The sequence below is a fragment of the Puccinia triticina genome, chromosome 4A, assembly GCF_026914185.1.
Source record: "Puccinia triticina chromosome 4A, complete sequence".
NCBI lineage: Eukaryota > Fungi > Basidiomycota > Pucciniomycetes > Pucciniales > Pucciniaceae > Puccinia > Puccinia triticina.
In genome coordinates, this window is record NC_070561.1 from 7,800,990 (window position 1) to 7,815,000 (window position 14,011).

At 46.7% G+C, this 14,011-nt stretch overlaps 2 protein-coding genes across 2 annotated transcripts; one reads left to right on the forward strand and one right to left on the reverse strand.

The window, feature by feature from the left end:
* Positions 1-2,350: 2,350 nt before the first annotated feature.
* PtA15_4A826 (uncharacterized protein) lies at positions 2,351-2,653 on the reverse strand (the record flags this gene model as incomplete). Its single annotated transcript, XM_053168750.1, has 2 exons — positions 2,351-2,496; positions 2,575-2,653. The coding sequence occupies 2 exons, from the start codon at positions 2,651-2,653 to the stop codon at positions 2,351-2,353; spliced, it is 225 nt and encodes a 74-aa protein (XP_053019928.1).
* A 5,990-nt stretch (positions 2,654-8,643) lies between these two features.
* PtA15_4A827 (uncharacterized protein) lies at positions 8,644-10,186 on the forward strand (the record flags this gene model as incomplete). Its single annotated transcript, XM_053168751.1, has 5 exons — positions 8,644-8,712; positions 8,807-9,025; positions 9,105-9,275; positions 9,356-9,884; positions 10,029-10,186. 5 exons carry the CDS (start codon positions 8,644-8,646, stop codon positions 10,184-10,186), a joined length of 1,146 nt encoding a protein of 381 aa, XP_053019929.1.
* Between the last annotated feature and the right edge of the window lie 3,825 nt (positions 10,187-14,011).

Genomic DNA, 14,011 nt, shown 5'->3' on the forward strand with positions numbered 1-14,011 from the left:
GCACACTCCGTTGTAGGAGTGTGCCAAAGCACACTCCGTTGTAGGAGTGTGCCAAAGCACACTCCGTTGTAGGAGTGTGCCAAAGCACACTCCGTTGTAGGAGTGTGCCAAAGCACACTCCGTTGTAGGAGTGTGCCAAAGCACACTCCGTTGTAGGAGTGTGCCAAAGCACACTCCGTTGTAGGAGTGTGCCAAAGCACACTCCGTTGTAGGAGTGTGCCAAAGCACACTCCGTTGTAGGAGTGTGCCAAAGCACACTCCGTTGTAGGAGTGTGCCAAAGCACACTCCGTTGTAGGAGTGTGCCAAAGCACACTCCGTTGTAGGAGTGTGCCAAAGCACACTCCGTTGTAGGAGTGTGCCAAAGCACACTCCGTTGTAGGAGTGTGCCAAAGCACACTCCGTTGTAGGAGTGTGCCAAAGCACACTCCGTTCTAGGAGTGTGCCAAAGCACACTCCGTTGTAGGAGTGTGCCAAAGCACACTCCGTTGTAGGAGTGTGCCAAAGCACACTCCGTTGTAGTTGTGTGCCAAAGCACACTCTGTTGTAGGAGTGTGCCAAAGCACACTCAGTTGTAGGAGTGTGCCAAAGCACACTCTGTTGTAGGAGTGTGCCAAAGCACACTCCGTTGTAGGAGTGTGCCAAAGCACACTCTGTTGTAGGAGTGTGCCAAAGCACACTCCGTTGTAGGAGTGTGCCAAAGCACACTCCGTTGTAGGAGTGTGCCAAAGCACACTCCGTTGTAGGAGTGTGCCAAAGCACACTCCGTTGTAGGAGTGTGCCAAAGCACACTCCGTTGTAGGAGTGTGCCAAAGCACACTCCGTTGTAGGAGTGTGCCAAAGCACACTCCGTTGTAGGAGTGTGCCAAAGCACACTCCGTTGTAGGAGTGTGCCAAAGCACACTCCGTTGTAGGAGTGTGCCAAAGCACACTCCGTTGTAGGAGTGTGCCAAAGCACACTCCGTTGTAGGAGTGTGCCAAAGCACACTCTGTTGTAGGAGTGTGCCAAAGCACACTCCGTTGTAGGAGTGTGCCAAAGCACACTCTGTAATAGGAGTGTGCCAAAGCACACTCCGTTGTAGGAGTGTGCCAAAGCACACTCTGTAATAGGAGTGTGCCAAAGCACACTCTGTAATAGGAGTGTGCCAAACCACACTCCGTTGTAGGAGTGTCCCAAAGCACACTCCGTTGTAGGAGTGTGCCAAAGCACACTCCGTTGTAGGAGTGTGCCAAAGCACACTCTGTTGTAGGAGTGTGCCAAAGCACACTCCGTTGTAGGAGTGTGCCAAAGCACACTCCGTTGTAGGAGTGTGCCAAAGCACACTCCGTTGTAGGAGTGTGCCAAAGCACACTCCGTTGTAGGAGTGTGCCAAAGCACACTCCGTTGTAGGAGTGTGCCAAAGCACACTCCGTTGTAGGAGTGTGCCAAAGCACACTCCGTTGTAGGAGTGTGCCAAAGCACACTCCGTTGTAGGAGTGTGCCAAAGCACACTCCGTTGTAGGAGTGTGCCAAAGCACACTCCGTTGTAGGAGTGTGCCAAAGCACACTCCGTTGTAGGAGTGTGCCAAAGCACACTCTGTAATAGGAGTGTGCCAAAGCACACTCCGTTGTAGGAGTGTGCCAAAGCACACTCTGTAATAGGAGTGTGCCAAACCACACTCCGTTGTAGGAGTGTCCCAAAGCACACTCCGTTGTAGGAGTGTGCCAAAGCACACTCCACCGCGTGTGCAAAACAATCCCAGCCTAACCCATTCACAAGCGTTCCTACCCTGTCCAATAACCACAAGCAATGCTAAGGAAACCACCAACAAAACAGTGAAAATAAAATCCCACCCAGCCCTTGTTCCAACCAGAATCGCCGCCAATTAATGTGCACCTTCCCCCACAGCGTGTACAAAACAATCCCAGCCCAACCCACCCGTAAGTGTTCCTACCCTGTCTAACAACCACAACAAACACAAGCAAGAGGCAAATGTAAGGTCAGATACAAAATATACTACTTTTTATTAATGGCAAGCCAAATACAGGGTGAACATTTAGTCAGATCCATCCCAAATATCACAAGGGATATCTATACAAGGAACCTTGCAGAGTACTTGTTTAGAAATTAGATGCCTCAGGGGTATTGATGAGCCATAGTCATTCAATCACTAAGGGCAAACTTGAGTGGCTTGGTCCAGGACAGTTTCTCAACAATAACTTGTTGCAATATGGGCTCAAGTTACATATCTTGATTTGTGATCTTTACTTTGTGTAAAACTCACCACCATCTTTGCTAAGTTGAGTGAAATCCTGCGCATCTTGTCTGCCACATCAAGATCTGAAATTTTGCACTCCCCCAATTGATTGCTCTACAAAGTAGTTTTTGGGAGTGTTTTAATGGTAGGCTTTGGGTTGGGAATTGATGGTACTACTGAAGGATCCAATTTGATTGGGTGAGACGGAGTATCTTTCCCAGAAGTCCCAGAAGGAGCAGCGTCAAATTTGTTGATTTCAGCTTCCATACAAGCTTTAAGGTTAGGTTGGTTGCAATTATCTTAATTGATTAGTGATCTAGACTTTGTGCACAACTCACCACCATCTTTTCTAAACTGAGCGCGGTCCTGTGTATTGTTGTATAGTTGAGCGCCATCCTGTGCATCTTTATCCGGCATATTGAGATTAGACAATTTGGACTCCCTTGATCCATCACCCTGCAAAGTGGTATTTGGGAGCGTTGTCATGCACAAAAAAAAAAACATTTGAACACACAAAAAAAATGAAATAAACTCACACAAAAACAATAATTCAAACTCAAAAAAACCATAAACTCTGTACTGAAAAAAAAAACTCACACTTTACAAACTTAAAGAACACAATTTTCAAACTTTTAATTTCTTCTGCCTGCAATCCAAGTTTATCAAAACCACAGTTTCACAGAAACTGACTTCATGGGTTCATGCTGTATTTCATTGAAATTGCAGGCAGAAGAAATTAAAAGTTTGGAATTTGTGTTCCTTAAGTTTAAAAAGTTTAAGTTTCTTTTTAGTACAGAGTTTATGGTTTGTTTGAGTTTAAATTATTGTTTTTTTGTGAGTTTATTTAATGTTTTTGTGTGTTTTGATTGTGTTCAAATTTTTTTGTTTTGTGTGAATTCAAAGTTTGAATGTTTTTGTGTTGTGTGAGTTCAAAGTTTAAATTTTCTTGTTTTGTGTAAGTTTAAAGTTCAAATTGTTAAAGTTTTGTTTGGTTTTGGAATTTTTGTTTTTTGAAATCAAGAAGGGGCCTACTCAAATGAAATAGGGGGCCTTCAGGGAGGGGGTGGAGGAAACCAGATCCCCTGGGGGGACAAACAGCTTCCCCCCAGCCCTTTAAGTATCCAACCAAGCTCACACACCCTGGGCCCTGACATCCTTCAAACCAAAACTTGACAACTTGGTTGTCAGGGCCCTGCACCTGCGCAGACACAATGCTGGCCTGTACACACTCATTCAAGTGTTTACAGGTCAGCTTGAGAGCTTGAATCCTCAAGATGACCAGTCAGGGTTATCTAGACATGTTCCAGATCCAAGGAACTTGGCTGCGAGTAGTTCATAAGCTGATTGTTTCCCCACTTGCCAGGGAGGCATCCTCCCCAAGGTCTCCATCTTGTCTTGATGCCAATCTGTAGTGGTATCAGGCCCATAACTCTTGATGATTGGTACAGACCGGCATTGAGCAGATTCACTACTCCTCTCCAATGACTGGTCTGTGCGAGTCATTGAGGGGAGTCATAGCTCTTGATGACCGGTCTGTGCGGTCATCAAGGGAGGTAACACCTCTTGATGACCAGGACAGCCCGGCATCAAGGGGACTCTGCAGTACATTACCCCACAATGGCCAGTCCAACCAGTCATCAAGGGGTCTCTCACCTCCCAATTATGGGTCAGACCGGCCATCAAGGGGTCTCTCACCTCCCAATGACCGGTCGGACCGGCCATTGAGGGGTCTCACACCTCTCAATGACTGGTCAGACAGGCCATCAAGGGGTCTCATACCTCTCAATGACTGGTTGGAAGGGCCATTGAGGGGTCTCATACAATGGCCGGTCTGTACCGGTCATCAAGGCAACTCCGCAGTAGATTACCCCTTGATGGCAGGTCCAACCAGTCATTGAGGGGTCTCTCACCTCCCGATGACCGGTACTGACCGGCCATAGAGAGGTATGAGACCCCTCTTGGACTGACCATTGAGGGGATCAAGAGATATGAGAGTCCAATGAGACCCCTCTTGGACCAGCCATTGAGGGGTCTCATATGTCTTGATGACTGGTCGGACCAGCCATCAAGGGGTCTCATACCTCTTGATGGCCGGTTGTTACCGTTCATTGAGGGGACTCCGCAGCACAGTACACCTCAATGGCCATTCGTTGCCAGCCATTGATCTCTCACCTCCCAATGATTGGTCTGACCGGCCATTGAGGGGTCTCTCACCTCCCAATGACCAGTTGGACCGTCCATTGAGGGGTCTCACACCTCCCCAAGACTGATATGTACCAGCCATTGAGGGGTCTCACACCTCTCAATGACTTGTCTGTACTGCTCATTGAGAAGATTTGCACATTAGCTGGTCATCAAGTGGGGTGTGCCCTGCTTGATGACTACTGTGGGCACTCCAGTTCATATTTGCACACTTGAGTGCAAAGCCAAAATTAGGGTGGAGTGCATCCCATTTTGGTGTATTTTGGAGTGCCCAGGCATTTGCTCCAACAAACATGGAGTTAAGAGTAAAATAGGTCCTCCAGAGTTTTTGAAGTACCCCCCCCCCCCCTAAACCCATACTTATGCCTTCTAGTTGGGCACTAAACCCACACATAAAGGCAGAAACTGTCATGCAGTGCTTTCAGGAGTGTCTGGTGGGTCTAAAACACACCATGTCATGTCCCAGCCGTCCAAAAATACGTGAAAAAACTGTATTTTTCAGGTTTTGGGCCCCAACATTTGGGACCAGCCAAAAAACCTTCTACAGTGGAATGCTTTGCGCAGCTGTACAGCCTATGTTGAGGGGCACAGGGGTTGCAGGACTGAAGATACCGGACTGTCTTGTGACAGTTGGACTGGACACAGATATAAAGGTGGTTTGTATTCAGTGAGGAAAAGAATCAAGGATCTGAGCTGAGACAACACTAAATACAAGACCAAGCTGAAATACTATAGTAGAAGCATAAATGAGATATAAGCATTCTCACAGCCTAAAGACACAGCCTGAGAGAACTTGGGGATCTCACTCATAGAAATATATTCCACATCCTTATTGATTGAATAAAACTTTGAAAACAGTACTCTGGTCAGATAAATGTCTACAACCAATTAATCTCTTTCCAAAGTATGTACATATGTATATCCTGAGGAATAGGATTTCAATTTTCAGACTCAGGCTAGGAGTATAATTGTGGCATCATAATGAATAGACAATCCAGAGAGTACTCCATGAGTACCACAAATATTCCATTTAGCTTAGATACTGGGACCTGAGAGTGCAGCGGCAAAGCTGCCTTGGCCTCTAGTTTCAATGAAATGCAGTATGAACCCATGAAGTCAGTTTCTGTGAAAATGTGGTTTCAATAAACTTGGATTTGTGTAATGCTAAGGTTTTGTTTTGTGGATCCTCCTCTTTTATCTCTCAATGTTCAAACTTCAACATGAGTTTTTTTTTCAAGAAGGCCGAGGATTTTTTTCTTTGGGGAGGTAGAAAATTTTACCAATGAGTACTAGTGAAAATAAAAGAGCTCAATAAAAATCTAGCCTGATATGGAGTATCAATTCTATGGCAAAAGCACTGAGAATCTGCAGTTGGTGCTTGAGTTGAGATTTAATTTTCAGTTTTTAACCTAATATCTTATTCTCAAAAGCTTCATTTATAGAACGAGTACTTTGAATTGTCAACCCAGTCAGATTTTCATAGAAATTTTCAATCCATTCTTGCAGTGTAATTTGTGTATCATAAAAGTTTAAGATATTCTTAATGGGTTCTTCACATTCATTAATGTTTTTTGTGCTGCTGAATCTGTAGCTTGATTCAAGTAAATATCCCATGAATTTCAATTGATTTTGGAGTTCTTTTTGACTGATTTTATCAGGTTTAGATTCCAAAAGAATTTCTGGATAGTGACTATCAAGCAACTTTACAAGGTGATATTCTAAGATAAATTCATATTGGGGCCTCCTTCCAGACAATTTTCCTGGAAGTCTCCAGAACTTTTGAAGGGCATTTTGAAATCTGACAAAAATTTCACTATTTTTCAAGTTTTTTCTCACCTCATCTGCTTTTTCAATTCTTAACCTGGATGAAATCATCATCAGATCCTCAAGAAAACTGGCTGAAACAAAGGTTTTGCGGATATCTTGGAATTCTTCAGTTTCTTCTTCCACATCATCATATGGATTTTTCAAAGCTTCCATGATTTTTTCCAGAGCGTAATATTTAGAAAGAATGGTGTCTTGGCAAGTGGTTACTGAAATTAATTGAGTTTTCAAGGCATGATTTGGGAAATTAGTAAGAACTTCAATTCTCTGAACACCAGCCAAGATGTTTACAAGATGTGAACATACCTATGGATGATTGAGTAAAGTGATTTATAATCCTGTCAGTCTCTAAAAATACTTTTGACATCCAAATGGTCCTTATACCTTGCTGGTATTCAAAATCATATGGGCAGCCACGTGAATTTTTGCAAGTTTCAACCAGAGATGAAACCCCCATTTCCAGAGACTTTTGTTTGATAAATTCAACATCTTTGAAGGAATTTTTTGACTCTAGTTTGCATAGCTGAATCAAATCTACTATGAGAAATAGAGTTGTTGAATAGTTATAGGTGAAATCCTCTACAAAGTATTGGGTATTTGTTTATTGAAAAAGAGGAAAGGTTTTCATTACCCTTCCCCACAGCTCTAAAAATGGGTTCTCAAGTATGTTGTCCATAGCGTAGGAAATATCAACACCTCCTGTAGCTTTTGAATATAGATTAGTCATTTTCATAACTGTTTTAACATGTACCAGCTTCTTCAATTCATTGTACAATCCCCCAATTTCTTCAACAAGAGTCTGTTGGAATTTGTTGTGAACCAAATTCTTACAATGTTTGAGTTGATAGATTCCTGTCTCAATACCTCTGCGCCTGCTTTCTAACAGCTTTTTTTTGCCTGTTTCTTTTTCAAGTGAGTGATTTGAGTAGTGTAAGCAGGAAAATCAAGCTTGGGTCAGAGATAACAGGGCAAAAGGTTACCTGGTTTTTTAGGTACTAATTTGGAATGTTCCTGTTTCTGAGATGGCTGTTTGATATTTCCTGTGTATCCATCTAACTTAGTGACATCAGTAGAGCCTGAAACAACATACCACAGGGTAGCAAATGTTGAACAAGATGACACAAAAAGTTCAGCAGAAAACCTTCAATAGTAAATAAAGATTCAATCCTTACCCAAAGAGATTTCTCTTGGTCGTTTCAGACCAGCCTTTGCCAGTAGGCTGGCCCCTAGTATGTACAGAGAGATGGGTAAAAAATTGCAATGTAGCTTAACCATCATTTGAAACTGTGACAACTGGGCCAAGCCGCTTGGGATGATTGTTTCTTAAAGCCAGAAAGATAAGGTAAGGTAGTTTAATTTGACATTCCCCTGAGGGAGGATGTTAGACGAGCTATCTGATTGATGTGGATGTGTTGCATCAAGCCAGCATTAAGACTCCTATTGATAGTAATCAACCCTGTAATTTCCAGTGTTATTAGAAACTAGCCCGCAGGTAGTACAGCCTTCATAGTGGCCAATAGAAGTGAGACTGACTCGATGAATCAGCCCTCCAAATGTGATTGGGAAAGAATACATACACGGAATATATAAAATTCATACGTGCCAGTGCGGCATACCTACAACGGAAAGGTGAAATATTCATCCATCTACAATTGTATGACCAATGCTCAAATATTCTGCATTTATGGTGTTCAAAGTTGATTTATGCATGCATAAATCATAAATTCATAAACTGTTCTTTGCAGGGGATTGCGCGGGTTTGATTATGTAATCCCCCTGAAAAAGATTTATGAATTTATGATTTATGCATGCATAAACCAACTTTGAACACCATAATTGATTGTGAAATACATCCGGACTTAAAACGTGCCAAATGTATATGTACGCCGGGAGCTGCCGGGAGAGACCGGGAGGTTTCTATGTACTTCGGCGACCAGGCACAGCGCGCACAGGTTATGTACGCGAGGAAAGGGTTTCTCTTCTTCAGCGATTGGGGAAACCGGAACTGTACGCGAAGGTAGCTAACCGCCTGACTCGGGACACACGTAGAGTGCCCGTTGGTCTTCTCACAAATTGTAAGCCGGCTACGACTGTTCGTTGTTCCGCGCTTCTCTGGAATGGGGACCACTAAACCATCTGGTCATCGAAAGAACTAAGGGCACATTTATCCCTAGAATTCCTCTGTGACTGTTTTCATGCAAAAAATGAAGTGCACTTGGCACGCACAACCCTTGCCGCAAAACACTGTAGCTGACAGTAGCATACATATGTACAAATTTGCGATGACACAGTGACCCTGCGGGCTCGGGCTTACTGTTAGGCGGGCCGGGCCGCAGAATAGACGGGCGGGTCGGGCCGGGTCAATTTGTCTCAAATTATGTATGTACCCGGCAGCCGATGACCGAGGTTTCGCGGGCCAACCACCACAGCAGAGATCGAAAGTCAACCATGTCAGACACATCGCAGCTCACCCCAATCTCAGCAAGAGGATATCAGGACGAAGGCGAACCGAAGGCCGAAGAACCGAATGCAGCACAAGTAGAGCCATCCGAGCAAGAGCTGGAGGAAGACCTGTTCGGAGGCGAGGACGACGAGGGCTCGGCTGGCGAACTCTTGCCCGATGAGGACGACCATCCTGATCCCAAGAGAGACCCACTCGAGTATGACGAAGACCTCGACGCCCAGCCAGCCACTTCTCGTCCCTTGAACATCGCCGAGGCTCCATTGCCAAACCTACCGTTCCCAAAACCTTCGGATGGCAAAGTCAGCAAAACACACATAAGCTTATGGCCTTGGGAGAAATGACTGAAGAGTTTTTTTTTCATCTTGTGGAATAAATCAGCATTGGGATCTGAGGATCCCGAACTTCCTCAGTTTCCATGCATTCCCATTTTCGGACGAAGAGTTCCTCAGCGAAGGTGCCGATTCAGGCGAAAAAGAAGGTGGAGAAAACGTCTTAACAGATCAGAATGCGATCCGATGGCGATGGCGAAAGGATCCGCAAGGGAACCCTGTAAGCACGCCTGGCTGATTTTTTAGAAGAAAAAGAGAACGATCAAGCTAAGTTGTTGCTTCCCACCTCCCCCCTTGTAGGTCAAACAGTCCAACGCCCGGATAATATGTTGGGAGGACGGCTCACAGTCATTACAAGTCGGCTCAGAGTTGTTCGACATGATATCTACAGTAGACGGTCGACAGAGCAACAATAACACCACAACCACCGCCAGTCAGCAACAGCAGGGAGCGTCCCAAGGCCTGACCTATCTATTTGCGCAACATTCTGAGCTAAAACTCCTAGAGGCACAAGCCTCGATCACCGGCCAAATCACACTGCGACCCTACAGCTTGGACTCGCTGACCCATCGAATCATCGTCGCCAATCGGTCGCTCATGAAGGCAAATTCGCTGCGCCAGACGTCGCGCAGGGTGATCACCAAGGACCCTGAGCAGGAGAAGATCAACAAGGAGCTGGAGGAGGAGCGCAAGCTGAAAGATATGAAGAAACAGGACGCCAAACTTGCCCGCCAGAACTCTCGCCAAACCAATCTGTTGGAGGGTGGATCTAGGGGCGCAGGCGGGGTTCGCAAACGTAGGTTCAATGCGCCGCTGTTGTCCGATGAGGGTGAGTTCGACCAGGTGGATGAGGAAGAAGAGGAGGAAGACTACGAGGAAGAGATGGAGGAAGAGGAGGACGAGAAGCTCGACCGCGATCACCGCCATACAAGCCACCACTTCGAACCTCAATTGACTGAACTCGAACTCGCAGATCAAAGACTGGAAGAACAGGAACTCGATCGCAAAAAGAGGAATGCTGATCGCGAGCGTCATGTGTCTCAAAAACCCCCCAAACCGGCCGAGCCAGTCTCTAGTGAACCTAAAATCACTAAACGTAAACTGATCATTGCTTCTGACGATGAAGATTAACCCTCCTTTTTCTTAAATCCTTTGCACGGTTCACGTTTTTTTTTTAAAATCAACAATTATTTCCTTGTCGACTTGCCGATTTGTCGACACCGTGCTCTGTTTTGTCTTCTCCAAATACTGAGCATTCTGCGTTTGATCCTGAATGTTTTTTTTTTGCCTGCTGATTCTCACTATGTTTGTACCACAAAATTAATAAATCAATCCAATAACCATGGATCACGTGAGCCTATCAAAGAGGGATTCGTACAAAGCAGAGTTGATGCTGCGCGATCCTCTCATCAAGGATGCTTTTACAAGGGCTTGCCTCAAACATCAAGCGTAACACTCGATTTGCTTTGAAGAGAGTTGAGGCCTTCAAACCATCATCTAAGACGCTATCAGTGAGGAAAACAATGATTGTTGGGCACCACCGGTGTGAATTTTCAAGTTGAGAAAGACCTCAGCATCTCAGAACAAAACATATCCAGACCGGCGTATTTGGAAAAAGGGGAAAGAAGGAGACAAACAATTGTCAAGACAAGTAATCATGCAAAGACTTCCGAGGACAATCCTAATCAAGTTCGTCGGACAAAATCAATCTGGCCAAGGAAGTGCAACTGAACAAGGAGGTTGAAAACCGAGATCGGAGATACAGAGAATATTCCGGTGTGGTTTCTGGCTGGGGTCTATCGCGCCTCTTGGCATGCTTCTCCGCTGATGCTAAGGCTGCCATCCAATTTGATTTCCTTTTGGGGGGCCTGGATCCATGTACTTCTTGATTGCCTTGAAGTTCGGTTGGTCGACCCATTGTCCATCCTATTTTCGGCCATCCAAATCACAACATTTTAACAAAAAACGCAAAAACATACTTCAAGTCAATAATCTATTATTTGTTTTCTGATGGGAGGTGTTTGGTTGCGGTACTTGCCTGCATAATGGTCACTACAAGTGTATAGTCCTGTTTTGTTTTCAACCATTTGGGATTTCCAGTCGTCCAAAAGGGGAGGAACATGAGTTTCTCATCTTGTGCGTGCTCCCTGAAGAAAAATATGAGAATCAAAAAGGGGATTCTCTGACTTTTTGAAAAGCACCGGCACCCCAGATGAAATATCCCAAAATCTGAGGGAAGCTCTGTTAAATGATCAGATTTTCGGATCGAAAGGGAAAAAATAGAGAAGATGAATCAGCTTGTCTTTTGCAAAGATGTTGCGGTCATCGAAAGGTTCAAGATCAGTTACATTATGAGCTTGTTGGACAAATTCTGCCAGGACGGAAGGACAAGCGGGACTATTTCCGCCGCCGAATTCTGTTATCACTGCTTGTCTGTTATCTTTTGCCAGTAAGCTAACCACCTCTTGTAAATCCTTCGTGTGAGCCACCGGGCAATCTGCACTAGTTCCAGAGTCGTTGCTGTCGAAATACTGCCAGAAAAAAAGAAAGAAGGAATAAATCGTTGATTGAGAGAGTCCCAATACAACAGGTAGAAACCAATTAAGGCAGCAATTATAAACACCTTTTTGAAATATTTTTGAGAAGTATTCGAACTTTTCCCAAAGTTCTATTCAACTTTTTTTGAAATGTATTTTATTTCAAAAATACTACAAAAAATCTTCAGAACCGCAGGAGGCGGGATTGAAACTTTCAAATTTCCAAAAGTCATTTATGAGTATAGATGAATTGTACATCTGTACCGTTTGCAGGTCATTGGTGCCGTGCCCAATACTATTTCCTGTATTTTGGGGCGGCGGAGGTCGGCAGAGCTATGAAACCGCCCAACCAAGCCATCTTCACATAGTTCCCCCATCCGCCATCCATCATCCCCTCTGCACCACCAACAGTCATCCGACTCCCATATCTGCTCACCCCACAATCCATCATCCATCCACTGCCATCTGACACAATGTCCACTCAGCAGCATCAAGATATTGAAGGCTCTGCCTCTTTTGGCCTTGATCCTGCCCTATTATCAGGGTCAGCCCACGTCGACAATCCCAACTCACCTCAGGACCACGAACTGGTCTTGCCTAACCGTGGACAGCGCACGCCTGTCAATTCCAACACCCCGGCCGGATTGCTCCAGACCCCAGGTTCTTTGGGGTCTTCAAACGACAATACCGTTGGCCAATCTGCGCAGGCAATCACAGGTTTGCAAGCAGGTATCAGCCCTACTAATGCTTTTGCAAGGGGCCCCTGCACCACTCGTGGCGGTGGATCTCGTGGTGGCGGATCTCGTGGCGGTGGATCTTGTGGCGGGGGATCTAGAGGCAGAGCCCGAGTGGCATCATCGTTGACTCAAGCCCGAGTGGCATCATTGTCGACTCGCCGGCAGAACAGAACCCGGGCGGAAATCGACGCTGCTGAGGCCCTCAAGGCTCAAAAGCAGGCGGATCGCGCCAGGATCACGGCCGAGCGGCTTGAAGCGGTGCGCCTCAAGAACCTACACAAGGGTGTTCGCGCGGCCATCATAGCCGCAGAAACGCCTCCGCCGACGCCTCGCTCGCTGTGGACGGAGGAAGCCACTCTGGAACTATTGCAGTGGTACAACGAGGTCAAAACGGAGTTTGACGAGCTCGATCGTGTCCGCCCAGGCTACATGAACTGGGTGACTTACTATAACCAATGCAATCCAGCGCGCGAGGCTTACCCCTTGATAGCGGACTGGGTTAAGGACAGCCTGGCCCGGCGTTACCAAGTGGTTATGGGAGTTTGGAAAGTAAGTAGGCAGCTCTTACTGGATCCGTGCACATGGAAACTGATGCACTCTCTGCCATGATGCGCACCTAGGAGGTGTACAATATGCTATCCCATTCGGGCAGTGGTGGGCTATATGTAGTACTCACTCAGAAGAGCTTTCCTGCATCGGTAAGTTTCCCTTTGTGCTCATTATCTCTATGGGATGCGTGGCCAATCCATCTGCTCTCTTCCAGTATTGGCATTACATCTCCTCGATGCATGGTGACAACGCGGCCACGGTAGCTTACGGGCATGAAGAGATCTCGAACAACTTGGCGGCCTTGGTCGCTGACATTGGCCCAGAGGGGGGTGGGGAGGACCCAATCAGCAACTCGGATGCCGCAACCGCCGCCCGGGACCACCAAGGCGAGGCCGGGTTGACCGCGGCAGAATTAGCCCTCAATCCTCCATCCGACCCAGAACCTGAGGCGGCAGAGGCGGCTGGGGTTGACACAAACCCTGTCGTTCTACCTTTGTCGCAGCCATTGACTCAGCCCGCGGGAATTCTCCCGCCAATCCCTTCATCTCAGCCATTGAACCGCCCTCCAACTAGCTTGCCGATGCCGCCGGCCCCGCAGCCCCCAAGGGTTGTCAAGTTGTCTGCACGACGCCGCGGTCGTACTGAGGTCGTCAAGCCGGAAGATACCACTGCGGCCGGGATGCTCGTGATGATGCAAAAGGCCCAGGAGACGTCAAGCCTATGGATGATGGAGGATCGCCGGCGACAGGACGAGGATCGCCGGCGACAGGACCAGTTGCGGGCGGATGAACGTGCACACGCCGAGAAGCGCGAGGACCAGAAAGAAGCCACGCGGGCGGCGGCCTTCAAGGATGCAGAGGCCGCACGGACCAGTTGCGGGCGGATGAACGTGCACACGCCGAGAAGCGCGAGGATCAGAAAGAAGCCACGCGGGCGGCGGCCTTCAAGGATGCAGAAAAAGACGCCGCCAGTGTTCCCGAGGCCTCTAGCTCCCAGCAATTTGACCCAGCCCACGACCCTAGCATCCCGGATTCAAACGAGCAGGAGACAATAGCCCTTCACACGCGAGTCCTTGGCACGACCGGGCTAGCCCCATCAGCAGACCAATGCAATGGTACCCATCCCCAGCAGGG